At 38.8% G+C, this 27,812-nt stretch overlaps 2 protein-coding genes across 4 annotated transcripts; one reads left to right on the forward strand and one right to left on the reverse strand.

Annotated features, from left to right (window-relative positions):
- Nucleotides 1-119: 119 nt before the first annotated feature.
- slc7a7 (solute carrier family 7 member 7) lies at nt 120-20,573 on the forward strand. 3 transcript variants are annotated; one of them, XM_041779798.1, is made up of 11 exons: nt 120-284; nt 1,678-1,801; nt 5,295-5,917; nt 12,084-12,209; nt 12,296-12,440; nt 14,879-15,002; nt 16,244-16,347; nt 16,440-16,536; nt 16,655-16,804; nt 17,317-17,500; nt 19,556-20,573. In XM_041779798.1, the coding sequence occupies exons 3-11, from the start codon at nt 5,425-5,427 to the stop codon at nt 19,624-19,626; spliced, it is 1,494 nt and encodes a 497-aa protein (XP_041635732.1). In that variant the 5' UTR covers nt 120-284; nt 1,678-1,801; nt 5,295-5,424; the 3' UTR covers nt 19,627-20,573. The 3 variants fall into 3 exon arrangements, with proteins under 3 accessions (XP_041635732.1, XP_041635734.1, XP_041635735.1); XM_041779800.1 differs by having other exon boundaries at nt 1,703-1,801; XM_041779801.1 differs by lacking the exon at nt 1,678-1,801.
- oxa1l (OXA1L mitochondrial inner membrane protein) lies at nt 20,373-27,722 on the reverse strand. Its single transcript, XM_041779802.1, has 11 exons — nt 27,598-27,722; nt 26,707-26,841; nt 25,426-25,512; nt 25,069-25,348; nt 24,790-24,933; nt 24,609-24,694; nt 22,796-22,960; nt 22,448-22,552; nt 22,182-22,344; nt 22,002-22,082; nt 20,373-20,604 (listed from the first exon to the last, which is right to left on the reverse strand). Exons 1-11 carry the CDS (start codon nt 27,706-27,708, stop codon nt 20,495-20,497), a joined length of 1,467 nt encoding a protein of 488 aa, XP_041635736.1. The 5' UTR covers nt 27,709-27,722; the 3' UTR covers nt 20,373-20,494.
- Nucleotides 27,723-27,812: the final 90 nt, after the last annotated feature.

Raw genomic sequence — 27,812 nt, forward strand, 5'->3', positions numbered from 1 at the left:
AGTGTGTAAGGTAATGAAGCCTCCTCCCTCCTCTGACTCGTTTCCTCAGTAGTAAAGCGTCAGAAACCAGCAGTGCATAAATGCAACAGGTTCACGGGCTGAAGAGACACAGACAGCAACAACAAGCGGAAACACACGGAGGACGAAGAGGACGCACGAGCGCACTCCTTATTGGCTGTGGTGAGACGGAGCGAGAGCTGAGGAGGAAAGGTGAACATCATAAAGCACGTAGGTCTAACGGTCCATGTGTGCACACCAACGAAGCTGAAGGGCGACAAGAGAAGGTGAGTTTTCCTTCAAACAACTGCGTCTACTTTAAAGGCGTTTCCTGTACGTTCACGCGGTTGATTTCCTCGTACAAGACCATAACAGTGACATTTACAGCGCTAACTATCAATTATTAACCCGTATCCGTCCACATGTGCGTTATTGTATTTAACACAAATCAAACCAAGCGTTATCAGGCTAGCAGTGACTTCTGTTTCCTTAAAGCTGGTTGTATTTTCAGAAAGGCACTGACTGTATAATAGTAATCTGCTATTACAAGGATAGGGGTCTAGTCTCCTTTAACCAAACGTTTACTCACCTGATACCTCAATATAACGCTTTAATCAGTGTTTCTCAACTGGTGGGTCAGGGTCCCAGAATGGGTAGTGAAGCTGTTTTTCAGTTGGGTGCAAATGTGTCAAAAAAGTCTGATGTATGGAAGCCCAATGTGGGCATACATCCAAATATTTCAGCACATTTTGGTTGTTCTCTCAGGTATATATCTACTTTCTCTTCAATATAAAAAAACTGTTTTCCTCTAGAAACATGGTAACTCCTCACGATTTCTGGGCATTCATCAAATGTACACATTAGAACAAGAAAATTCAGTAAGCTTATATGTATGTCCTTTCAGGGCTTCTGTAATTGAGTGCTTTGAAACATCATTTTTTTTTCTGTCACATTTGTTTCATCTAAGCTTCAAACTGCATTTAGAATTTAAGTGGTGGAAAGTTTGTTAGAAATAAAAGGAAGAACCACTGAGAACCACTGCTTTAGATAAACATGTAGCCCTGCTGTAACATCTAAATTATTAGCCTGGGCTTTCATTAACCTCATTATACAAAATAAACCTGCTTTATTTGGATTGGCGACTGTACAAGATGGTCTTTTGATCGGCCTGTTTTTGGACTATAGTCATGCACAGCAAAGACAGGAATGACTATAAATTGAACCAATTCAGGAAAGAATATCTATGTACAAAATTAACATATTAATGAATAAACTATTTACGATAACAAAATTGATCTTACTTTGTAAGACAGTCTTCTATGCCAACCTGCCACATCTAGGGGGAGAGGGAAGGATTGCCTTCATAATTACTAGCAAGTGCTGTGCTGCCCTTTAGCGATGTGTCACCTTATGTTTTTATTCAACATAACAATCATGGGGGCCTCTCAAGACCTGCTCAACTGTCAAAACACCAGGCTCATAAAAGGGACTGGGTCTAAAATTGTAGTGGGCTTTTATTTAAAGCTTAGTAATAATCTTCAAGATAAGAAAAAAAAAAGTTGAGTGATAAATGCTTTGTGAATCATCAGATCATCAGGATGTAACCTTGAGAACCCTAACACATGAAGGACCACTTATCAGCACTTTTTGGACCTTGCTCTCTCTCTCTTTGTGTCACAGCCTCGCCTCTCTGTGTCTCCGGCAGGCGTTTGATCAACCACAGGAACATTCAATCTACTGTCCCTCTTTCTTTGGAGTCCCTCCTTGGTGAACCCACATGCTGCTTATCTGCTGCTGCCTGAAGGTATCCGTGCATTTCAGTCTGTCTAACCTCCTATGCTGCTCTAATCTCTGATCCTCGTTCTGGACGCTGTAATGATCGTCCCTCTGTCTGACTCCTGTGCTGAATCACTTCTTTTGTCTTAATTATCTTAAGATCAATGAGTACATCCATACTTCCTACTGTTCTCTCTACCTAAAATATTTGGTCTGTGTTTCTAACCTCAGTCAGCATTCTTGGTTTAGTCAAAAAATCCTGAAACAGCATGTTTAGGGATTTGAGGGTGAAAAGTCACGTGTGTTAAAACATGAGTATATTGGCAGGGAAACTTTCAGAAAGTCTTTGAAATAACCTTGAAGCAACAGGTAATGTAAAATCTCCATTTAAAAGCAAATAATTTCTCAGCTAAAGATTATTTTGCTCTTTAATCATCCCGCATTAAATTCATGTGTTTTGTTCAAAAATCCGAATTCTTATCATATTATTACTGAAATCTTGTCCTTTTAGTTGCGTTCTCTCGCTCATCCAAAACTCGGTGTTCCACCTGCCAACACTTAACATCGTTTGCACTTACATGTAAACATGCGGTCCCACTGAAATCATACAAATGCATATTTTCAAAAGGCAGCAGGATAAATCATATGCATGTTCCAAAGTTTCTACACCATGCTTTGACCCTGAGGTCAATGAGCACAAATGCTAAACAGCATAGCAGGAGTCGCATTGTCATCTAGCTTCAGTTTTCACCATCAGCTTCAGGGATAGCATGTATTTTATATGTGCAAAGTGAAGCGTAGAGTATGTAGGAAATGTACAGAGCAGCTTTCACTGTTTGACATTCAACCAGTTTACTGCTAGTTTACTCGTTAGCAAGGTCAAGATGAAGAAGGTGTGTATGTATACTGGGACAAGTGCAGTAGTTAGGGTTGCCCACTTTTTCTGTGTCAAATAAGGGACACGGTTTTCGTTGTTTTAAGCTCAGTGCCAACGGTGTAGATAAGGAATTTGACTTTAGTGAATTAGCAAGAAATTTTATTCGAACAGTGTTGCATGCCGTGTTCACCAGGTTGTTTTTGTAGGCTGATTCATTTTTTTGATCCACACTGCTACACCACAGAAGAAAATCACAAATGAAACTTCCAAACCCAACTCCAACAAAGTTTGGGTGCTGTGTAAAATGTAAATAAAAACAGAATGCAGTGATTTGCAAATATAAACCAGTATATTATTCATTCTGAATTTGATGGCAGCGTAACATCTACAGAAAAGTATGGACAGGGCCATTGTGTAGCACCCCCTCTTCTTTTAACAACCGTATGTAAATGTATGGAAAGTGAAGATATCAATTGCTGGAGCTTTAGGGGAGGAATGTTTTCCCATTCTTGTCTGATGTACAATTCTAGCTATGCAATAGTCCTGGCTTTTCTTTGCTGGATTTTTTTTTGTTTTCATGATGCATCAAATGTTTTCTATAAAAGGTCTAGACTGCAGATGGGCCAGTTCAGAACCCTTTTACTGTGAAGCCATGCTGTTGTGATGATTGCAGTGTTTGGTTTAGCATTGTCTTGCTGATGCATTCAAGGCCTGGAAGAGACGTCTGCACGGGAGCATATGTCGCTCTAAAGCACATATCTATTTTTCTGCATGACAGTGCCTTTCCAGATATGTTTAGGCACTAATGCAACCCCATACCATCAGACATGTGGGCTTTTTAACTGTGCATTGATGACAAGCTGGGTGATCCCTCTCCTCTTTAGTCCACAGGGCACAGCATCCGTGGTTTCCAGAGAATTTCAATTTTTGATTCATCTGATCACAGAACAGTTTTCCATTTTGCCTGAGTCTATTTTAAATTAGCTTTGGCCTAGAGAAAACGGGATCGTGTTCGCATATGGTTTCTTCCTTGCATGCTACAGCTTTAATTTACATATGTGGATGGCATGGCAAACTGTGTTGAGTATAGAATCATGCCTGTTTTTAATGCAGTGCTGTGCGAGAGCCCCAAGATCATGAGCATCCAAATTAACCTTCAGCCTTGTCCCTTGTACACAGAGATGTCTCCAAATTCTCTGAATCTTTTGATGATATTATGGACTGTAGACAGTTGGGTATTAAAATTCTTTACAATTTTATGTTGAGGACATTTTCTCTGCAACTTTTCCAAAATTTTTATATGCAGTCTTTGCAGATTTGTGAACCTCTGCCATCTTTACTTCTGAGAGACTCTGCCTCTTGAATTTGCTCCTTTTATACCCAGTCATGTTACCAAACTGTTTCTAATTAGTTGCAAAATCTGCTTTTCCATTAGCACGACTGACTTCTCCCTCCTAAGAAAAGGGGATGTTGCCAGTGGTAAATGTGGTCTTGTCCTTACTTTTTTGGGAAGTGTTGCTGCCAACAAATTCAAAATGAGCCATTTTCTTGAAATAGTAAAATATCTCCATTTCAACATCTGATATGTTTGTTCTATCATGAATACAATAGGGGTTAATGAGATGTGCACATCATTGCATTCTGTTTTTATTTACATTTTGCACAGTGCCTCAACTTTTTTGGAATCAGGGTTGTATCTCAACAGGATTTGTGATTTGATGCTGTAGGTATAGTTGATATGTGGGGGGGTGAAAATGGATAGCAGGTGTCACTGGATGGATGCGATCAGTGCATGAAGAGCTATAGGCTGTGTTCAAAGGATCTGATCTAGGAATGGTAAAGTGTTGTCTTATGATTACATAGAAGTAACATCAATATTCATGACAAGGGGCATCCTGCTTAAGACAAACAAAATGAGCTTGAAATACTGGGCAGTTTGTAACTCTGGCAGAAGTCCAGTTAAACAACCATAGCTCAGCTTAACTGAGTGCCAACATACTGACTGGTTGAAGCCAACCATAACGAGAGAGAAGAGAGAATTGCTACTTATTTGACAAAATTGAAAACATTACATCTTTTATGTGTTAGGCTGATTTTATGTCAATTGTCAGGCTAATTAAAATTGACATGTAAATCAGCAGAGTGACAATAAGGCAGAAACAAAAAGGAAGGTGAATTACATGCCTCTGAATGTGTCCGTCTAATCATCACATTCATTCATGCTGAGGATGATGGACTTTGGAAAACATGTGATGAGCCACTGCTGACTCTCACTGAGTGTGTAGTTAGATTTCTTGGCTGCTAAGAGTCAAAGTGTGTGTCTGTGTCTCAGTCACGGCTACACGTTTGGTTTCTAATGAAGAGCCGGTGTTTTCAGGCATGTTTGCTGCTCGCCCTCTCTGTCAATACACTCAACCTTAAAAGGCCATTAACAGTGCAGACTAATGGCTCTGCAATCTATGAAACAGCTCTTAAACACAACGACTTGTACTTTACTGTGGTATTATGTGACTTTTTCGCTGCATGTTTGTCCTTAGTAAAAATAAACGTATTTAACTACATTATTGAAGCAACATGGTTATTTTCTGACACATCTGTTTCTATGGTAACAGCATCACTGATATGACCTATGCTCCCTCCACAGATGGCAGGACAGGATCAGAGGAAAGTTTAAGTTTTCTGTTGAACATCAAGTGGAAAGCTCCACATTTGTGACTCTAAAGAAGCCATTTCAAACTTTAAAAAAACTAAATTAACCATCCACAACACAAACAATGGCTTCCTACAGCCCCGCCCCAACGCAAGAGGTGACCAATGGCAGTGCATCGTCTCCAAAGTCGGAAGGTTCAGAGGAATCCATGAAGTTAAAGAAGGAGATCTCCCTCTTGAACGGTGTCTGCCTCATTGTGGGAAACATGATCGGCTCGGGGATCTTCGTCTCGCCAAAGGGCGTCCTCATCCACAGCGCCTCCTACGGCCTCTCCCTGGTGGTGTGGACAATTGGAGGTATTTTTTCCGTGTTTGGGGCGCTGTGCTACGCTGAGCTGGGGACCACTATCACCAAATCAGGGGCTTCTTACGCCTACATCCTGGAGGCCTTCGGGGGCTTCCTTGCCTTCATCCGTTTGTGGACGTCACTACTCATCATTGAGCCGACTAGCCAGGCCATCATCGCCATCACGTTCTCCAACTACATGGTGCAGCCCATCTTTCCCACCTGTATAGCCCCCTACCTGGCCAACAGGCTTCTTGCAGCTGCTTGTATATGTAAGTATACATAAGGAGAATGAGTCAATGCTCATGTGAGCGAGTCATTTATGAGTGAGACAACTGTGATGTCTTTAGTCACTACAGACTTGTCCATACCCGAAGGAAAGCATGTGAGTGTCGTAGACTAGAGAAGTGAAAGCTGGTGACACCACTGCTTCAGTCAGCAGTTCTGAGGCAGAAAATCTCAGACAATCCAGTGAAACAGGAACTGAGCAACCTTTAAAATTTGTGCAGCAGTAAAAAGTGTAGCAGAAAGACATATTTGCTCAATCTAGAAATCCCATCATGCTTTGAACCCACTTGAGTCATGGCTTTTTTATCTGTGGGAAAAGCAGGAAGCAAATCATAAATTCAGGGGTAACATCAGGGTAAGGAGGCACCTAATTTTGCCAGGGCAACTGAAACACAAAGGTAAAGGCACCTAAAGAGCAAAGCTGACAAACTGATTTAATCAAACCAACAAGATCGCAGCATGAAATTCACAAAACTGCCCTCCGAGGCAACAGAAATACCAACTCTAAGGCAACCAGTTAAAGAAACAAGCAGCCAAGGGCAAAGACATGCTTCACTGTTCAGGAGAAAACAACGCATCAGTTCTGCCTATTTTGCAATAAATATTACAACGACCACTTTAAAGGCATGCATGTGTGACCGAACACTCAAACCCATGTTCATGCACATTTGTGGCATGCACCGATAAGCAGCGTTCAGAGCACAAAAGCTGATAGCTGCGAGGTAAAGTCCTGCAGGGAGACTCTGACCCTGAGAGGCTAAAAGGCCACTGACAGCTCAGCACAGGAGGAGGCTTAAGACTAAACTAAATACACATCCTGCCAGTGTGAAAACTTTCCCTCTTTAGGAGGCCCACACTGGGCAACTGCACCTCCACTGCTCTGATTTATGATTATAGACCAGATTTTTAGAACATTTGTGTCCAATTTACTGTTGAAATTAGACGATAATTGTATAAAGTGTTGCTGTAAATGACAAAAGTTTATTTCTAAATTTTTCTACATGAGACCCTCTCATGAAAATGCTTTGACTTGAAAGAAGTTGGTCCACTTCTATGGAAGCCATCTTTTGCCAAGAAAAAAACATGTTAATGAAGGGATGGGCAATCCTTTTAAAATAATCAGTCAAAAATACTAGTGGAAATGGATTTATCTCATATCAAAACTCTATTTTCCACATATTGCCTGGTTGTAATGTGGTACCAGTGCCAGACAATGACTGTTGCACATCTTAAAGCTGTTGGCTAACCATCATTTGTCCGGTGATATAACGGAGGGGTTAATAAACTATCTACGCTAATCTTAGCTAAGTAAACTAATCAATAAATTGAATATTTTTTTGTTTGTTATTTCTTATTAAGGCCGATAGATTGTTTCTGTACTAAAATGACTGAAATTACTGTGTGTTAGCATCAAGCTAAAAATCTTAGATACACGTCTCAGCAGTATTAATTTTGTCAATAACTTTCTACATAAGGAAGATAACACTAGCTAAAAATGTATCTAATGAAAATTAAGTTTAGTTTTCATCAAGGAGATGAAAACAAGACTAAAATATTTGTTGGAAATAGGATACACACTTTAAGCAAATATACAGAAGTAGAATAATTTGTGAGTGCAGTGCAGGTAAAGTCATCTAATGCATAAATAATGAAGCCCTCCAGTGCCACATCAGTCACGCTACAGAAAAAACATACGTTGTTTGTTATGTATAATGTCTGCTTAGCTCGGACTTAGCCACAGCAACAATTTTGCCAGAGCTGGACAACATTTCTTTATTAAAACAAGGGTAAAAAAGCCACACTGAAAACTTTTCATGACAGAAAAGATGTTTACACTCTTCTCCTGGCCTGCTTTGGCATGGGTTTGTGATCGTTAAGGGTAGGTTATTAGCTAGGATGTAGCTGCAGGAAAGCGGCAGTTTGATCAGAACTGGACACCATTTCTTTTTTGAAACAAGAGCAGAGGGCAGCACCGAAAGCTTGTCTCGGCAGAGGTGTTTTGCACATCTCCCGACTGGTCTCGGCATAAATTTTATTTGCTGAGAAGCTCTGCCGTTCAAAAACAACGGCAGTGGTAGCCTGTCAGTTTAGGAGAAGTGCCTGCATACAACCTCATATTGTCTTGTTGCTCTGATTGGCCAGAAAGTGTGTCCAATCACCTTTTGAGAATTTTTTGTAAAGTCCTGCCTTTCTCAAGCGCTTTTTATGGGAGCTTTCCCAGATGAATGTGAAATATATTCATGCACTGGATATGTGAAACAGTTTATCTGGCATGTCAAGGTTAACTTTTTCTCACTTATATTCTCAAGTTTTGACTTCAGAGTCTGACATTTACACTTGTGACAGACATAAGCTAAGTGTTTTATAACAATATCAAATACTTTAGATGCAAAAATTGTGAAAATGAGGCCAAAATCGATGTTTGAAATAACAATTCAGCTGATTGTGGTTGGGATGTAACCTAAGCTCACTGGTTTCTAGGAGGCACACCAACCATCTTTATGCCTCTTTTTATCAGTTAACGTTGACGTTTTTCTTGCGTGTAATTAAAGGTGGTGAACACGACTCAGACTACTGAAGGACTAAAAATAGCTATCAGAGGTTTCCTCCTTGTCAACAGGGAACAGTCTTTTCTACGATTATTTTTTTGACCTTTGCATTTATAGATATGAGTGAAAGACAGAAGCACAGGGGAAAAGAGAAAAGGATAACATGAGACAAATGGCCAAGGGTCGGATGTAATGAGGACTTTGCCTCCGCCAACTGAGCTAAAGTGGCGCCCCGCTATCTGGAGTCATATGCTAAAGTTTCTGAGTCATATGACAAAAAAAAGATGAACTCTATGAGCATAAAAATGTGACTTAATTATGCAGAACGCACCTTTACGTTACACTGTAAAAAACAAAAACAGAGAAGAAAAAAACCAAAGAAGAAGAAAACAAAGTCCTTGCATCGAACTTCCCATCCACACGTGAGTTCACAGCCAGTTAGCACCTGAATGAGTTATTGAAGATCTCCATTTCACTTCACATTCGAACCATATTTGACCTCCACTTCCAGTCGGCTGGCCTCCTGAACCCGATCTCACACCTCCCACCCTTCTAACCTTTCACTGTCAACACACCACGCCTTCGCTTCTTGTGTGGCGGAGTCTTCTTCGTCACTCTGCGCTGGTTGCCTCCATCCCGGGGTGTTTTGTTTTTGTTGTGTTTGACCGAAGCTCCTGTTGGGATCAGACTTGTTATGATCCATTACCTGTCAATGAGGTGGAAGATGATAGTGTTATGATTCGTCTCCTTACTGATAAACGTCTCCTCCACATGGAGGAGAGGGCAGTGATGTAATCCTTGTTTTTGAGTCATTCTTAAATGTCCAGGGGATGTGGAGGTTAGTCATGAACTGTTGGACTTAATCTTTACTAAATACACTATGTGCACTCAGGGGATTTTTTAGAAGTATTTTAATCTGAATATTTGTTGATTCAGGAGGATTTTAACACAGAAAAACAAGCTTTTATCCCATGAAGTTTATTTCAAAATTCAGATGGGACTGTAGTCTGTATGAAACACGGACTAAGACTCAGACCAAGACTGAGTGTTTCATTAAAATAATCTCCCAGTAACCAGAGCCATGTTTAAAGACTAAATGCTGATATTTGCTAGCATTAGCATTAGCCATTTCAGTGCATCTTTTACAAATGAGATCTAGCTATTGAGAATGTTTTGTTTCCTACTTTTTAAAATCATTTGCACACATTTCAAGCTTCCTAAACTTTCGGTGTTTAAAATGTGCACTACACATATTACCTCAGGGAATTAGTGGAAAGGGGTATCTAGCACTGGCAGCCAGTGATACGGATAAAATCAAATGATATTGATACCTGTTTCTACATCATGGCACCATAAATGATCTTCTAGACACCCAGAACTTCTTAATTTAGTTTAATTCTTTTCCCAGCATGCACATTAGAAAAGTTTGACAAACACTCAATAGTAATAAAAGGCAATAAAATGCAAAATAGATACAAATTTCATTTTACAATAAAAAAAAAGGTGTACCAAAATTAGCTAATTCCTCTGAATTATCAATAATAACTAGACAAATTTTATGCCATGTTCTGCTCTGCACCTGTTAATTCAAATATTTTCATATTCAGGTAATTTCATACTTGTCAGTGTTTGTGCAAGGCTGTGAAGCTGTCGTCTATCTGCGGGTCAGGATGTAAACAAAACCTTTCAGGGGCCAGGAGACATTTCTGTCTCTCTCCTCTGCTCTCTATCTGGTTGTAAAAGACACTAAAGTTAACACGTTCATCTTCACGAGACGGTGATGAGACTCAATGAAACGTATTTGCCAACTGGTGAATTAAACAGTAGGCAAGGAATGAGGCTGTGACGAGAGTGGAACAGAGAAGGGTACATCAGCACAGCCGTTGATCTCTCACTCTCATTTGATTGCCCATCCCTTTATGGTTTCGTTTTCTCCACTCACAGCATCTTTGGGTTGAAAAACTAATGTATATCTGTTTCTTCTTCTAAACTAATATTAAAATAACGGTTGCTGTATTGTTTAAAGCATGATACTGAAAAAGTATCAAAAGTTTAAGAACCTTAGTAACGAATGTTACCGTTAATGTACCTTCAAGTCAAACAGTTTTGATAAGTTAGAGGGAGCAACACCACGGCACTCTGGCTATGGATTCAGTCCCGTAAATGAGCTCTTGTTTTCCTTTTTGCCTCATAACTTGCAGTAATGTAAGAGTTCATGGGCTACTGTTTTGCGCATGTATGATAAAATAGTGGCTGTACAACCTTTGTGAAAATGTGTAAATTAATGACCAGCATTGTGAAAACCCCAGACATATGTGTCTGTGCATTTTTGGCTAACCTCACCACCGTAAGTGTTCTCAAAAACACAATTAACCAAGAAAAACACATCCTAACTCTTCATAGTGTCCTTCATAACAAAACACATGTTCTAGAAAAATCAGACCCCAGTATTGTGAGGTTCAATAAATACATGACCTATTCAGGCTAAATTCCTTTTTTCCAACCAGATGTAAAATCATTTAAATTTGCTGTCAAATGAGAACTATAATATGGAGCAAATGTGTATTCCTCAACTTTTGGATCCAGCCTCTAGTGGACACTTTAGGAAGTGCAGTTTTTTGCATTGGCATATTTTTTCAATTCAAAAGGTTGCTGCTTTGTGATAATGATGTTTTATAACAGCAAGTGAGTCAGTGTTTGTTCTATATAGTACTAAATCAATGCAATTGTTGCTTCATGTCATGTTGTATTAAGTGAACATACTCTTTGTTTTATCATAAAGAAAACCAACTTTAATCCAATCATAAGCAAGCTTTAACTGCCTTTAACTAGCAGAAACCCCATGCAGAACCAGACTGATTGGTGGACAAATGGTCCAAACTGACTGGACTGATGGTTCTGCATAACTGAAGAGACACAAAAAGTGATAAGAAAGAAAGCAGCAAATTTAACAGCAGATACTAGAGACTTTTATGCCGGTACTAAAAGCTAATCAGAGATACAACTAAGATTAGCAACAACAACTTTCAGAAAGATAGCACGTCTTGGCAACTGAATTGTTCAATGAGCAGATGTCCTTTGTTTTATTATGAGCTACTTTTATGAGCTTAAGGATCAAACGCTGACAAGAAGCCAAGGAGAGATAAGTCACAGAACAAAGCACAAAAACATGGTGCCAGGAACACCAATGCTGCTTCAAATTAAGGAAGGCAAAAAGCAAAAGAAGCCACTTCTTCCTCTGTGCAGGGCATGTTTTCATAAGTAGCAATGGAAACTGAAACTAGCAACATGGAGGGAAAATAAACTGGGTTTTTGGATATTTCATAGCCTTTTGAAATAGTGCCCAGCTGCTGAGATTGTTCCTGTTAGTGTGTTAGTGTGCATGTGTAGTGAAGTTGTACATGCTGCTCTCAGCTGTTTCCTCGTCTGAAAAACAACAGGCCAGTGTGCTTAAGTCAGCAGCAGCGCTTCCTTCAAGCCGTCATACTCTGACACAGAAACATGCTGCCACACCCAGATATAACGTTACACGCTGACACTGTTTAATTCTTTAATGTGTATGATATATGAAAATTTATGTTTTTTTGCCTCTTCTATCCAGGTTTGCTTACCTTTGTGAACTGTGCCTATGTGAAGTGGGGCACCAGGGTCCAAGACTTCTTCACCTACGCCAAAGTCATAGCTCTCATCGCAGTCATCATCACGGGCCTGGTGAAGATCGGACAGGGTGCAGACTCCTCTCCTTGGTCTTAATATAATATAAAGAGACAAGGTGATTTCAAATTACTTGAATAACTGTGTTGATGTTTGCAGGCTACACACAGAACTTCGAAGGCCTCTTCGAGGGCTCCTCTCAGGACCCAGGAGACATTGCTCTGGCTCTGTACTCAGCTCTGTTCTCCTACTCTGGATGGGACACCCTCAACTTTGTCACTGAGGAGATCAAGAACCCAGAGAGGTGAGAGAATCCATATGGTCTATTCTTTTTCACAGCACACAGATAAATTATTGTTTATTTCTCATTTTCACAAATATAGCCGCTGATATGATAATAAAAGAATAATGAAGCACCCATATCTTTAAAAACAGCCCCCTGGTTTAGATGAAAAATTGTGGCAAAGAAAAGATATTCAAGAGATATTGATGCAAAGATTTGTTTATCTTTTTCATCCCAACAGCAGTACAACGCCTTAAACATAATCACTTTAGCCTAACATCTGACAAATTTCCGAAGAGACCAATAGTACAAAACTGAAGATTTCCTCTAATTTCTACTTTGTTACTGGTGCTGACGACTTTCATACAGTGAGGCTGTTCCAAGTTATTTGTGAATGGTATTAAATCAGAGTTTTAGGTCTGAATCACATTTAAATATCCCAACAGTATCAACTAAAATTAATTTGTAAATATTGGCGTATTGGATATCTGCAAAAATCCAATATTGTGCATCTAACCACCTTATTTCATTTTTTCTCTTGAACTGAGGACTCTTAGAATAAAACTGCACCCTTCAAGGTGTATTAACTAAACAGCAAACTGCCATTTTGTTACATGGATGTATTTCAGCTGTTTAAAATGGCCTTTGTAGTTCATACTGCAAAGCATTGGGCCATAGGGCCATTTTTGTCAGCTTTTCTCCCTCATCATGATGAGAGTTTGATGTAATGATGAAAGTTTTAATTGTGGTTAATATCAGAATTTCTGTAGTTAATCAAGATAAATCAACCTTTTTGTCACACTTTAAAATTCCACTTTTTTGCATTTAAAACTATTTTTTATTACATTTGGATTATTTTGATTTCCTAAACTTAGGGTAATTGACTTCCTGTATGGATACAGACCTACTTTATTTTGAAAGAAATAAGGAACTTTGGGTAGATCGAAGATTATGAATTCCCCCTCGGGGACAAATACAATTTTTTTTTTTTTTTTTTTTTTTTTTTTTTACAATTTTGAATTTTGTACATGAACTTAACTGAAAAAGGAACTTGCTATGGATTGAAAAGAAAATAATAGAAAATACAAAGGTAAATGTTTGATGATAAGGTACAGATGACTTTTACTTTGTCCGCTGAACTGTCTGTAGATTTTTTAAACTGTGATGAGACATTAGGGAGCAGCAGTGGTGGCTACAGGGAGTCTCTGAAGTTGCTTAATCAGTGTATGCTGAAAGTGCAATGCTAAAAATGTGTGTTGTTATGTCAGCCATCATGAAAAGACATGTCCTGTTAAAACCAGGACAAAATGATTGGCAATGTTGGCCTGACTGCACTAACTCCTTATTTAGCTTCAGATATATCACAAATAAGAGTTTAATCTAAAATCAATGAGTCTGGAGGCAGGGTTAAAGGGATGACTCAGTGCTGTGGAGAAGAGCGGTAGAAATCTCAGCTGATATAGGATTTCCACCTCTGATGTTTTCTGGTAAACTCTTGCAGCATCAACCTTCTGACAGTCAGTGTAAAAAAAACAATGTGATAAGAAGTAAACAGCTCAGTTTGACTGACTAAGGAGCAGAAGAAAGACCTGAATCAGTTTGTTAGTATCAGTATTTTGTAGGATGCCACATTGATTGTGTTGTTTACCCCTATTCACATGTTGTGGAAGAAGTTTTTAATTTCCTTTAAAAGTAGCAAAAGTGTCAGAGAATACTTAATGGATGCTAGATCAATTTTAACTATCAAAGGTGTTCACAAAAATTATCTCTTGTTCTTCTTTGTATGGTAATTCTGGGTGATTATTACCAAACTCTGAAAGAATATGTTTGATTTTACAGCAAATATTGATTTTAATTTAACTTATTTGTACAATGAATTGATGTTTGATCTACACTAGTGAATCTTATTTTATAAAATTTGTCCTTTTTTTTTAGCACCACTGCTTGTGAGTCTCTTAAAGGCTGAACTGGCAGCAAGCTACTGCTAATCAACTAATTAAACACATCATGATTATGGTCCATTACTTTGCCAAAAAAGGACCATATTTGGAGATTTATGGACTTCACAGGTCAGGAAATTCTGACAGCTTTATGCAGAGGTATCTAACACTAAGAGATAAATCCAGCAGACATGATAGTCCCAACTTTTTCCTTTTAGAAGAGGAAAAGGAAAAACTCCCAACTCATCCTCCAGTCGAGTACTTGATTAAATGTACTTAGTTACATTCCTGTTTTGAAGACTTCACATGTGACTGAATCACAAGCCTCTCTCAGAGTTCCCAGGCAGATTAAGTGACAAACATCCACCCCCCCACACACTCACACCTTATCACAACCCCCATCCTCCCTCTCACACGAGGTCGATCTGCTCTTGACCACAGACTCCTGTGAAGAAATAGTTTCAGCCTCTGTATCTGATCTCTTTGCTTTCCTCTGCTGGTTGTTTGTGTGAACTGCAGGAATCTACCACTGGCCATTGCCATCTCCATGCCCATAGTGACAGTGATCTACATTCTGACCAATGTGGCCTACTACACCATCCTCCCCATGAATGCTATCTTAGACAGTGATGCTGTGGCTGTGGTAAGTGCATGTAAACTTCATTATACCAGAGAAACATGTTTCACCAGAGATCTAGCAGGAGTCTGAAGCTCTTTCTGCTTTGAGGTCAAAACTAGATTTGCACATATTAAGAAAAGTAATGATAATGCACCCACTGGGTCGTCTTACCAGTAGCTCTCAACTGGAGGTTCAGGACTGGAGCTGTTTTTAGTGGATCACAAATGTATGCTTGGAAAAAAAAAAGAAAAAGTCTATGATATATGGAAGCCTGAAGTAGACAAATACTTATACTTTTTTGGGGGGTTCCTCAGGATTTCAATGTATTTATCTTGTTTTACTAGACAACAAAGTTGTTTTTTTACATAAAGACATAATTTTTTTTAGATCTCTTAAAAAAAATGTACATGCTATCGCAGGAAACAGAGTGAACTTAAATGTATGCATGCATGCCATTTCAGGGCATATACAATGATTTGCTGTTAAAAATATGTATTTTTTCCTGGTATTGTTCAATTATTTTTCTCCATCTACGATCCAAACAGGCCACAAAATATTATAGATTTTTTTGTACAATGAATACTCTTTACAATACACTTTTCTTGGGAAAATTTGTCTTGGACTCCAAATGCTGCGAACATTCAGCAGCCATCACAGTAATAATTATAATAAATTAGAAAAATAAGCACAACAATCCATCTATACACAAAATCCACAAGTTGCACAGACCCATATGGAAAAAGACAGGACAGAAATATATTTTTTAAAAGCAGTGCTGTAAACTCACAATGAGGAAAGATAAAACCAATTTAAAATATATATATATATATATATATAGAGAGAGAGAGAGAGAGATATTAATATTAAAAAAGTAAAGTAGAAGATATAGTCACCATTTAGTTATTGCACGAACCCTTCAGCTTCAAAGAACACCTTTCAAACTTTTCAAAACCAGTTCAGTTTACATCTGGTTCTCTGTGTCACCTACCGGATGGTAAAAGTTCATACTTTCAGTAGAGGGTTTGAGACGGATCAGATAAAGGTCATTGTGCTTGCCTGAGAATGGACTGTTCATACACAGACTGCAGGGAAAAGTTCCCAGTCCTCCCTCCAACGTTCAGGGCGGTCTGCACCAGACAAGCCAGCTAAGATTTTAACTGAACAGAGGGATTACCGTACCAGGCTGACATCCTGTACCAGATCCTGTCCAGTATCTATCTAACTTTCTGCATATTTAGCATCATTATTTTATCTTCTTCCTCTAGACTTTTGCAGACCAGGTGTTTGGTGTAATGAACTGGACTATTCCCCTCGCCGTGGCACTCTCCTGCTTCGGAGGACTCAACGCCTCCATCCTTGCCTCCTCTAGGTGAGGGATTGTATCTGAATGGAATATTTTAGCCATCCCATCATCCTTTGTCAACATTCATCACGTCTCTCTTATGCATTTTTGTCTTGAAGGCTGTTTTTCGTTGGCTCCAGAGAGGGCCACCTGCCTGACTACCTGTGCATGATCCATGTCAGCCGCTACACTCCTGTCCCTGCTCTGCTCTTCAACGTTAGTCAACCCTCTTCCTTTTATTACACTCAAACTCAAATTACATCTGTTTTTAACACATCTTTAGGGAATCTCTTAATTTTCATGGTTGATCTTAAAGTGTTGTCTTTCTTGGCAGGGCATCATGGCTCTGATATATCTGTGCGTGGAAGACGTCTTCAGGCTCATCAACTACTACAGCTTCAGCTACTGGTTCTTTGTTGGTCTGTCCATTTTGGGGCAACTGTATCTGCGCTGGAAGCAGCCAGACCGAAAGAGACCACTCAAGGTAACTTACTTTTACTGTGCTATATCACCCGTTCTTTGCAACTCAAGTCAGTTTCTTCTATTTCAAAATACCTACAATGCAGCTTGAGTCTTACTAGTTTAGTTGAGATTTAGATAGGCAACCATGCTAATAGCAGCTAGTGTTTCCTGTTAGGCTAAAACAGATGAGTAGTGGGATTTAGAGTCAGTGAAAGTTTTGATTCCAGTGTCAAATTGTCAGATATTTTTGCTTAAAATGACTCAAGTTACATCATTAGAGGCAATTGAGCATACAGTACATGTACAACTGCCTGCAAAGCTATGAAAGGTTGTGAGCAATGTTTGTAAGTGTAGTTCTTGCATCAGCACTTCAAAGGTGTGAAAATTAAAAAATACAGATAACAGAATGCTTTCAAGACTGTCATGGTTTTAGTTCAAAACTTATGTGCTTTAAAAAAATGTATAATTTAGTTGGAAATAAGGTGCACTCTTACACATTAGACCTCATCCTGTTTTCTTCTCTTCCTCCTACAGCTCAGCCTCTTCTACCCCATCATTTTCTGCTTCCTCACCGTCTTCCTGGTGGTGGTGCCGCTCTACAGCGACACCATCAACTCTCTGATCGGCATCGCCATCGCCCTGTCGGGCGTGCCAGTCTACTTCCTGTGTTGCTACACTCCAGCCACGAAGAGGCCGCTGTGGCTACGGAGAGCAATTGGTAAGAGCTCTGACAACATTTTTAACATAAATTCTTTCTTTACAGGTTTATAAAACAAGGTGTTGAACTTTATTTACCTGTGGATGCCTGCCTTGGTCCTTTGTGGGCTGTTTTTTTTAAATAATGAATGAAAGCAAGGAATTTTAAATTATTGCAGACATGTGCAGCTGTTAATTGCCAACTGAAAACAAGAACTACAACCTCTGCAAGGTAAACAGTGAACGGATGTAGGCAGGAAGAAGGGCGAGGTTGGTTTTTGTGGTAGTGTGACTGGTAGACCTCTTACTTAATGTTGAAAATGCATGTTTTGGGTGCAGAGCTAGTTTGTGTATGGAGAATAAAATTTATATATAAATCCATATAGGTAAATGACAAATATATAGCACTTCAAAAGACAATGCTTGCAAGAAGGTACAGTACTATTTACAATAACAGTAATATAATATGAGGACCTTTATCCTCCAAACTCTAATCAGATAACACCCAAGTCCTAGTTCAGGTTTATGCCAAATTTAACAAAAAGTCCTCTCTGCATTCTTTAATATTGTTTTTGAAGGATTTGAGGTCAAAGTGACCCTGAACTTGCTACTCCAACATGTAATCAGTTAATCTTTTGGTCAGAAAAGATAAAGTTTGGGTCAAGTTTGAAGGCAGATCATTCAAGCATTCTTCAGATATTTTGCACAAGCAAGGGACGAATATGGGGCTTAGTGACCCTGATCTTTCCTCCCAAATCTTATCAGTCATCTTTAAGTCAAAGTGCACATTTTTTAAAAGTGAAAAGACAAAAAACCCTCAAAACAATACTGAGATCACTCTTTCACAAGAAACGGAGGAGCATAAGGACCGAGGGACAGACAAGCAGACAACCTTGAAAAACAATGCCACCGGCCCTGGCTGGTGCAGATGTGAAGGCATAACAGAATAGATCCCAGTTTAATGATCCTAGTGAAACATGATGGACTATTGGGATAGGTCTGTCCAAGGCCTGCTGTCATCCATTTCAACTGGCCTCAATACGGTTTTAATATCAGCGTGTAAGAAACACAATTTTGTTTTTAGTATTTCTATAGTGTGTTCATTTTAGCACTGGAAGCATTCTAATGACTGGAATAGTCATTCTGATACATGACGAGACGTCTTAGGGGATGAAAACGTAGTTCAGTACCCCAGTAAATAGGACAGGCCATAGATACGAAATCGCAACGGAACAAAAAAACTAGTCAGTGCACTTTCTTAATGGATTTATCAATGAAAAGGCATGAAGACGAGGGAGACGGAGAGTCATCCATAATGTGAATATAACCCTGTAAGTTAACATGGACGGTCATCTGATAAAAAAGCTTTAATAACAGAATAACACCCCTGTCTGCCCTACAAGGTCACAGAGTTGAGAGGGGGCTGTCCAAGTCCTGCAGGAGCTGATTCTCTGTTAGAGGCACGTCAATGTTTATCAGATATCATGCCGGTTTATCAGAAGCATTTCAGTTAGAACAGGAGGGAAGTGTTTTTTTTTTGCAACACTCACCTGGAAATAAGTCGTACGTCGGCTATAGGAGATAAGTCTGTCTTGGTCTTAGACCTGGAGTTTGTCTTTATTTTTATGTCAGTTAAGTGACGGTTGAGGCTGGTGACGCTCTACTCCCTACTCCGAAAATTTGACTGCCTCAGGTTGCTATGGTTACTCATGTCATCTAACGGCTGTGGCGCAGTAATTTGGAATATCGTAAAGATTGTTTGACCGGAACTACTTGTGAAGTTCGAACATTGTCCATATATTAGAAGTTAGCAGACACAAATGGGATTTCCACAGCCAATCAGAATCGAGTATTCACCTAGACCATGGTATAATTATTAATAGAGCAAAATTTGGAACAAATACTGACAGACTTTGGGTTCGAGTAAAGCATCCTCACTGGGTTTAGGTCAAATGGTCGGAGGGACTGATGTGATCTTCATATTGAGTAAAGATCAAATCAGTTTCAAAGTTAGCTGTTGGTTTGGTTCTCATACATGAACATGTTCCTCTAACTTTCCTCCTGTCTCCTCTTTCAGCTAAATCCGGTGTGCTGATACAGAAGGTTTGCTACTCCGTTTTGACTGAAATGGACGACAAGGAAGAGTAGAGGATTCATTTTTACACCCGGCAAGAGACTGATGACGCACAAACGTAGAGACCTGAACTCATCGTGGATGGCCGCCACCATCACCAATGAATGAAAGGAGTCTGAGCTGGACCCCTGCTCTCCGACCCGTCAGTCATCACCCAATGATGTTAGGATGTGAGGATGACGGCGGCGCCTGGGTGCTTGTTGACAAAGATTTTCCTCTAACTGGGAATTTGGAGAGAATGTAAAATCTCCTTCCTGAAGAAAGACACCAGTTTTTATACAAGAACTGAAAGTGTTAGTAGAATTATTCAATTAATATATACAATGATAAAATGACATACATGAAATATGTTTTATGATTTCCCTGGAAGGTGGTGAGTTATGATTATTGTGGTTAAATCGTTCTCAAGGACAGAAAAGCACTGCCGATTGTAGGAACAGCCCAGTTTTTATTAATATATACACAGAAAATTTAACAGTAAAATAGTTTAAAGAGAGGGTAATACATGAACTTTTATACTGCTCTATTGTGAAGTCTATTGAAGGGCTATTTTTATGCAAATTAACCCTTTTTCTGCAGTGTCAGGCTCAAACACAAGCTGTTGAATGTAAAAGAGTTTGAGACCTTAAAGCTAAAGATATGTATTTATAATAAAATCACTTTGATGAAACATTAACATCTTATTGTTTTGATTCAGCAGAAAATACATCACTGGGTAATGTATGGTGTGAATAAAATGAAGACATAGACTGCAAAGTGGTTGTTTAGAAGCAGATTTTAATTAGAATACATAATAACAACCTGCTTCCACCATGTCATCTCATCCATCCATAAATATTTACATTATTTTTATTTCAATGTGGAGCAATCAGCTGGTCTGATCTATCCAATCGTGTCCTTCCACGGACGAGCCTTCCCAGCCGCTGGCTTGCTTTTTGCTGCTGCTGCAGTTTGCTGGAGAGGATTGTGGGTAAAAGTCTGTCTCAGTGGACCTGCAGAAGAAAAATGAAATGACATTTCAACAACAAAAGGATTATAATAGCAAATAGCAGCACGGCTCATGCTATTTTCCTTTCCCATCTTTTCTGTTCAAGGCATACCAAGCGAATCATCTTCAAGTACCAACACACCTCTTAAGTTTTGCAGATTCATGCTGTTGCTCTTGTTTTGTGTCTGAATGAGGAGATTAGCTGTAAACGTCTCCTCTCCTAAGTGTCACTCCCACCCTGACCATTTAGTGGTAGATGTGGCCCCTAAAATCTGGTTAGCTACCCTAACACTGATTGGCAATTTGTGTTGTCAGACAGTAAAGCTGTAATGTCCGTTTTAATATGATAAGCATTTTAACTTACTAAAAATATCTTGACCTATATTTGATTGGTTTTACAAACTTTTATTTTTCAAAGTGAGGTGAATCAAAGTGGCACAATCATCTTTATATCTTTTTGTGTATGAGGCCCCCAGGTAAAAAAATGTTGGACACCGGATCCCCTAGGTTAAATAAACCATATTCCTGAATTGCTGGCGATTGGTTTTGCCTCCAAAAAAAAAAAAAAAAAAAAAAAAAAAAAAACAGGAAACAGGAATGCTGTAAGTGTTTATTTTGGCAAATAAGCAGCATAAAACTCATGGGGTTACTGTTATTAAAGGTAAAAAGAAAAATAAATCCTTTAAATAAACTGACCAAACCAAGAACACAACAAATATCCACAAGAAACAACTGGTCTGATTTCATGATTCTTGCATCGACAACAGGTTAAACATGCAGGTTTTGTGCTTATTTTCTTACTCTATAGTTTAATTCTGAGTAGACAGCTAAGAAAATGTTGACAATACTTTTGAAATTCCTTTTCTTCCATGTTTCATTTGTGCAGCAATTGGCTCTGACCACAAGGGGGCATTGTTTTTATTTCTACAAAACACCTTAGAGGGGGGTCTGTTTGAAAAGTCCAAAAAATTACCTTTTAAGTCCTTTCCTATTCACTTTTTCTTAACCCTGACGAAAAACACAGGTCAAGGAAAGGTGGGAGTAAGAGGATAGGAAAGGAGAACTGTGGTGATTAAGGAATCCGTTGATGTCGTAATCATTATCTTATTCTGGTGATTTTATTCTTCTGAAAGCATACATTTATTAAATACTTTTGACTACAAGCTGGAATTGAATGATTGTTTTAACAGTTTCGTTTTAAAACTGGATAATTGGGAAAGCACTCAGGGTATGTAATGTCTCGATAAATGTTAATTTCCTGAGTCAATTTTATAAACTCAGATTTTCCCAATCATAACATTTTAAAATAAACATGTTTAATGTAAGCTAACTTATTCTCTGTGTCACACAGAAATAAGAAGTGTGTCTTTATTAAAGTCATGAAGTTGTGGTGAGACTGACCTTTAGCAGCGAGGTCCAGGTGATTTTTGATTCTTCTGTCTCTCTCTTCCATCTGCTGTGCCAGCTGAGCGTTTTTCCAGCCTAAAGAACAAGCCAGCGAGTAAATCAGTGTCTGTTTCCTGATGCCTGGAGTATTGATGCATTAATGTCACTGAAATGAATTAAAGTTTAGACACATACCCTTCTTCATACTCTCGATGAAGCCCTCATTTTGAGGCATGGCCGAGGCTGGGTGTTGAATCCTCTCTGGGATCCTCAGCTTCTGTCTGACCAGCGGGTGTTTGAGCAGAGCCACTTGACCGAGGGAGAAGCAGTTAGAGGTCAGCCAGTAGGTGAAGACCGCCTGAGGTGAGTTTGACAAGAACAAGTTTGGTTATAAAAAAGACAAATGTCGATGATTGTCCTGGTCCTAGAGTAACACTGATATGAGTGAACAGCAGACTGACCGTAGGGAAGTTGATAGTGAGGGGGAGGATGACGAAGGGCATGACTCTGAACACGGTCTTCATGGCTCGCAGGTTTGGGTTGTCGATTCCAGACTCTGCACCCAACTACAAAAATGAAAAAGTGGCATTTAACCAAGTTAAATAAATGACTTAACTCTACATTAGCATGGATGCTATTATGTCTAGGGCTGCAGTCAACATAAGAAAAAAACAATTCATTTGAAAAATTCCATCTTTTTCCTTCTGTATCACTGCTGTTTGTAACTGAAGTGCTCGCTCTCCCTCATTGACCCACTGGAGGGTGTCAGCCCTATTAATGTGTCAAATGTTGGGTGAGAGCTGCCTTACCTCCAGGATGAAGAACATGGTTCCAGTGACGGCCAGAGGCAGAATGTAAAAAGGATCTGCAGCTGTCAGGTCTGTAAACCAGAGCATGCCTCCTGTCTGCAAGCTGGGCACTGGTAGATAGGCCATCTTCCTCAGAGCGATGAAGAAGGAGACGAACACAGGCGCCTGTGAGGAAAGAGAGAGGTATTGGTATCTGAGACTTTATTGTTTTAGGGGGTACTTGATGAAGTTTGATATTTTAGATGTTTTACAGACTTAACCCTTAAGAGATCCTTGGGATATTGTTTTTAGAATTGCTGACTCAGTTCCTTAAATTAGCCTGAAATGGCTAAGCTACACAAAAACCTGACACATTTGTTCCTAAGGTCATTAGAAACTATTGAAACTGCCATTTTTGATCCCACATTTATCATAACATAATCAAATGCATTCCATTATGTTACGATTTCATTTTACACTGCCAACTTTCAATTACCACTTTTGTCCACCAGATGGCGCTACTTTCCCTATTCAAAGCATGCTGCAAAATTTCAAACTTTTAACAGTGCCTATGACATGATAGGTGTGTGTCTATTGATGTTGGATAAAAGTGTGTGTAAAAAATGTGTGTGAGGGTGTGTGTATTTTATTCGACTTTTTGTGATTTTGTTCTATTAAAAACTGTGTATTTGTGTAAACATACTGGCCTTTAAAGGGTTTAAATCCCAATCTAATAATTTAAATTTGATATGTATATTTCAGGCTACAGTAGTTTTAAAAGACTGACTTGTTTAAAGTGGGAAAAAATATTAAAATATAATATTTTCACAGCTGATCTCAGGGAGCTGATAGTTTTTGTCCTTAGGACCACAGGTGTACGTTTTGTTTTAAACTCGACACTGCAAAAAAACAGACCAAAAAAAAAAGCATCAAAATCAATCTTGCTGCCAATTATTGACCCATCTCAAGACCTAATAATAACAATTATTATTATTATAAATACTCCTTGAAGTGTATCTTATGGATTCTTTATTCTAAAAAACACAATTTATATTTGATTCAGTTAAAATCCCAAAAATAGAATTTATATTTGATATGTTTATTTTAAGCTACAGTAGTTTTTAAAGACTGACTCGTTTAAAGTGTAAAAAAATATTAGTATATAACATTTTTACAGCAGTTTGTGGGAAGCAGACTTTTTTATTCATTAGGACTTCAAGTGTGAGTTTTTTTTTTTTTTTAATCTGTCACTGTAGAAAAAATAATGATGCATCCAAATTAATGTTGCTACCAATCTTTTATCCATCTCAGGCCCGGATAATAATGATAATGATAATATCTGAAATGTATTTTATGGAAATTATTTTAGTTTTTCTGTCATTAAGGACAAATGTGTTTGGATATTAGAAGAACTCTTAAGGGTTAAAATCCAGGTTCACACAGTTGTATCTATTCTGAAGAATCTTTCTTGCCACAGCCAGACTATGCTAAGGTTTTGTTTATGTACTCACAGACCATTTTATTAGGTACACCAATTTAACTGCTCATTAACAAAAATCAGTCAGCTACTGTATGCAGACATGGTCAAGACAATGTGCTAAAGTTCACACAGAATATCAGAATGGGAGAAAACATGATTTAAATTACTTCAGTGATTAAAGCCCCTTGAAGGCATTTAAACATTTTTGGTTCATCTGATTTCATTAAACTTAGTCTTTACACAAAGGCAGTGTAAACAAACAGACATGTAAATGAGACTATGAACTTCAAGTAAAATGATAATTTAATGATGTTACAGTATAATCAAAAGAACTGTCTAAGTAGGCTGACTGACCTGCACCATAGGCACTAGAAAACCACGGAGAGGGTTGACATCATGCTTCTTCTGGAACAAGTTCAGGTCAGAGTAGGCTTTAGCGACTGTAACGAGAAATGGCAGTTTGTGAGGCTGGATTCTTAACAACATACATACAAAGATATGAAAAACTGAAGTTTAAAAGTGAACAGAAATTTACAATCAAATTTGTTTCCACTCTGCTTGGCCTCGTTCATCCTGGTTGTGAGTTTTGTCATCTCAGGTAGAACGTTGTTGAGCTTGGCTGCCTCCCTCTGGCCCTTCACTATGACTGGAAACACAGCCAGACGAGCCAACACCGTTCCTATGAGAGCGCAAGATTAAAAACAGGAAAGAAGACAAGAATACATGGTCACCTGAACAGCTTTAAGTGAATCTCAAAAGACAATATCACCCTCAGATACAAATGTGCCTGCTTGTATTTTAAATCTTTTCTTACCTATGACGATTGCCCCCCACCAGGGCAAACCGAGATCCACATGTATGAACTCTAAAAGGTTCTGGATCAGACCCACTGGTGTGTGGCCTGCTAGTCCAAGCTCTGCTAAACTGGCCTCTGTACTTGCAGCCTGCAGGACTTCCACTGCAGTCGGCGCGACGTCGGACACCTGTGATAAAACAGGAGAGGGGTCTGCAGACACCAGCTCAGGGGGGGATGCTAGGACTGGGGGAGGAGGAGAGACGTCCACTACTGGTAGTGATAGGGTTTCAGCTGGAACCTAAAAAATAACAATGAAAGTTTCATTAAGTTAAACGTAAGACAGGATTTTAAGTAGTTTATTTAAGTCTTAGCCACCTGCTCTGTGATTGGCTGTACGATGATAGGGGTGGGGTCAGCAGGCAGAAAGACAGAAGCTGTGATGCTTCCTTCTCCAGGTGGGATCTGGAAAAATCAAAACAAATATCAGAATCAGAATGATTAAACTATGAGACTGATTTAGCTGATCAATTCTGCTTTAATATTCTAATAAAGATTAAGTAGATGAAATAATCTAATTATCCATGGAGTCTATTAAAATTTAGACAGTGACAGCATTTATATTGATCTGCTTTTATTCACCACCACGATGGATCTGATATAAAACCATCAATATGATGGATGCACAATATTATCGGCCAGATATCGGTGAAGGCAGATATTAGAAAAAAAGTCAAATATCGGTAACGGCAGACATCAATTTTTTTGCCAATATTTACAGCAGATATTTTGGCTGTGCATATCAAATATCAACTGTAAAATCTGGCCATATATTCTAATAATCTAGGGGAGTTTTAGGCTGAACCAACAGACCTATGGAAGTTGAGATCCTTTTCTTTATTTATTCTCATTCTTTAAACTTTAACCCCTTAAAGCCGGTTGTATCATATTTGATACATACTTTTATGATACCTCTATCTAATAAATATGATCATAAATTACAAAAAAAACTTCTGAATTCAATTTGTTAAATGATAAAAATGCCCTCAAGCGGATTATCAGTAACCAAAAACACCTAATGTATCAAATGAGATACAAAAAAAATATAACAACATATCAAATTAGGATTTTTGTGGCTATAATTTGTGTTTTCAGGCTTTAATGGGTTAGAGTGTGTTTTTAAAAAGAAAAGTTTATTTCTTTTTTCATCCTCAAACCTAAAATTGTGTTAAAAGGACAGAATTTTTAGTTATGTAAAACATATTTTAAATATCGGTAGCGATATCGCAATCGGCTAAAATTAATCAATAAATATCGGCATATCGGATATCTGCAAAAATCTGATGTTGTGCATCCCTTATCAATATGTAACTGAAGTGTAGACTTTCAACTTTAATCACAAACTAAATATTCACAAATAAAATGACTACACTTGTATTACTTAATGTATTTTGGATCTTCACTTTTGAATGGCGGGGGACTGTGTCAGGGTGGAAAGGTACTAAAAAACCCACCAAAATCTGTGTCTTTATCATATGTTTGTACTAGTACGAGAATTAGGCACTCATCTCTTCTCATGCACTGCTCTAATCTATAATTATTAATGAAAAATAAATGCTTCAACAAGTGTTAAAGTTAAACTTCTGTGTGTCAGTTTACCTGCGAGCTGTTGTGTCTGACCGCCACGGCGCTCAGCCAGAGGAACTTCCCGTGCTGTCTACGGCCAAGCAGAGTCCTGGCGTCATGACTGTGAGAGTCAAACACTGTGTGCAGATTGGACTTCTGGAGCAGCCGCTGTTTGTAAACCAGGAGAACACAGAGTCAGAGAAAAGCACATTTTCATATAATAACCACATAGAGGCTGCTGCTGTGTTACATAAAACTGTGATCATCTTAACTGTATTTTACAAGGTAACTGTCTATCCATCCCAGAGTATACATCACAGATGAAATGTAGTTTGAGGGTGATGGTTATCAGAAAGCACAAACACACAACACTGAATTACAGCTGACATTGTATCCCTAAGTGATGTAAACAAACATTCATACAGTGATTATAAAAGTAGAATTCCATCTTATCATTTTACAACAAGAATTAATACAATTTTCATTAAAAAAAAAAATCCTGAAAAACTATAATAAATATGTTAATAAGTACAGGTAGTTCGTACTCTGTCTCTCTCATGGCACGTAAGTGAAGACAGAGAAGCCATCACCTTATTTCAGGATAAAGTGTAGCTGTTGACAGCTAGCTGACCCTGCTAGCCTGAACACACAGGAGCTTTAATGGTAAAAATGCTGCGTACAATTACACGTATCTCAATACCTGCAGGTAAACTATCCAGACTTTAATAAAACTGACGATATGACAGGTGTGTTAAATACTGAATGACTCTCTTTGATGGTGCGTTTGTTTCTGTCAAAGTCACATAGAAGACACGCACTCCAATCTGCGTAGCGAAGATGCTAGCCGACTAGCATGCTTAGCTTTGGAAAGAAGCTATTCGTGTCCCCGTTTCAGCAGCAGAGGTAGCGCATCAGGAGACTTACGTGATTCAGAATGCCAGAAAAGGACTGGCTGCCTCTTCTTGGTTTTTCTGTCTGTTTAAGAAAACATCTTGCCAGGCAACACGGAGTCACCCCTCTCCTGATGGCAGCCATGTTGGAAAACTCAACCTGCTACGGAAAGCGTGAAAGGTCAAGCTTCGTCGCGTTTGAATTGCTCCAGCTCGTGTCGCTTATTTTAGTTTGATGTAGAGTAACTC

This window comes from Cheilinus undulatus, linkage group 22 (assembly GCF_018320785.1).
Source record: "Cheilinus undulatus linkage group 22, ASM1832078v1, whole genome shotgun sequence".
Taxonomy (NCBI): Eukaryota; Metazoa; Chordata; class Actinopteri; order Labriformes; family Labridae; genus Cheilinus; species Cheilinus undulatus.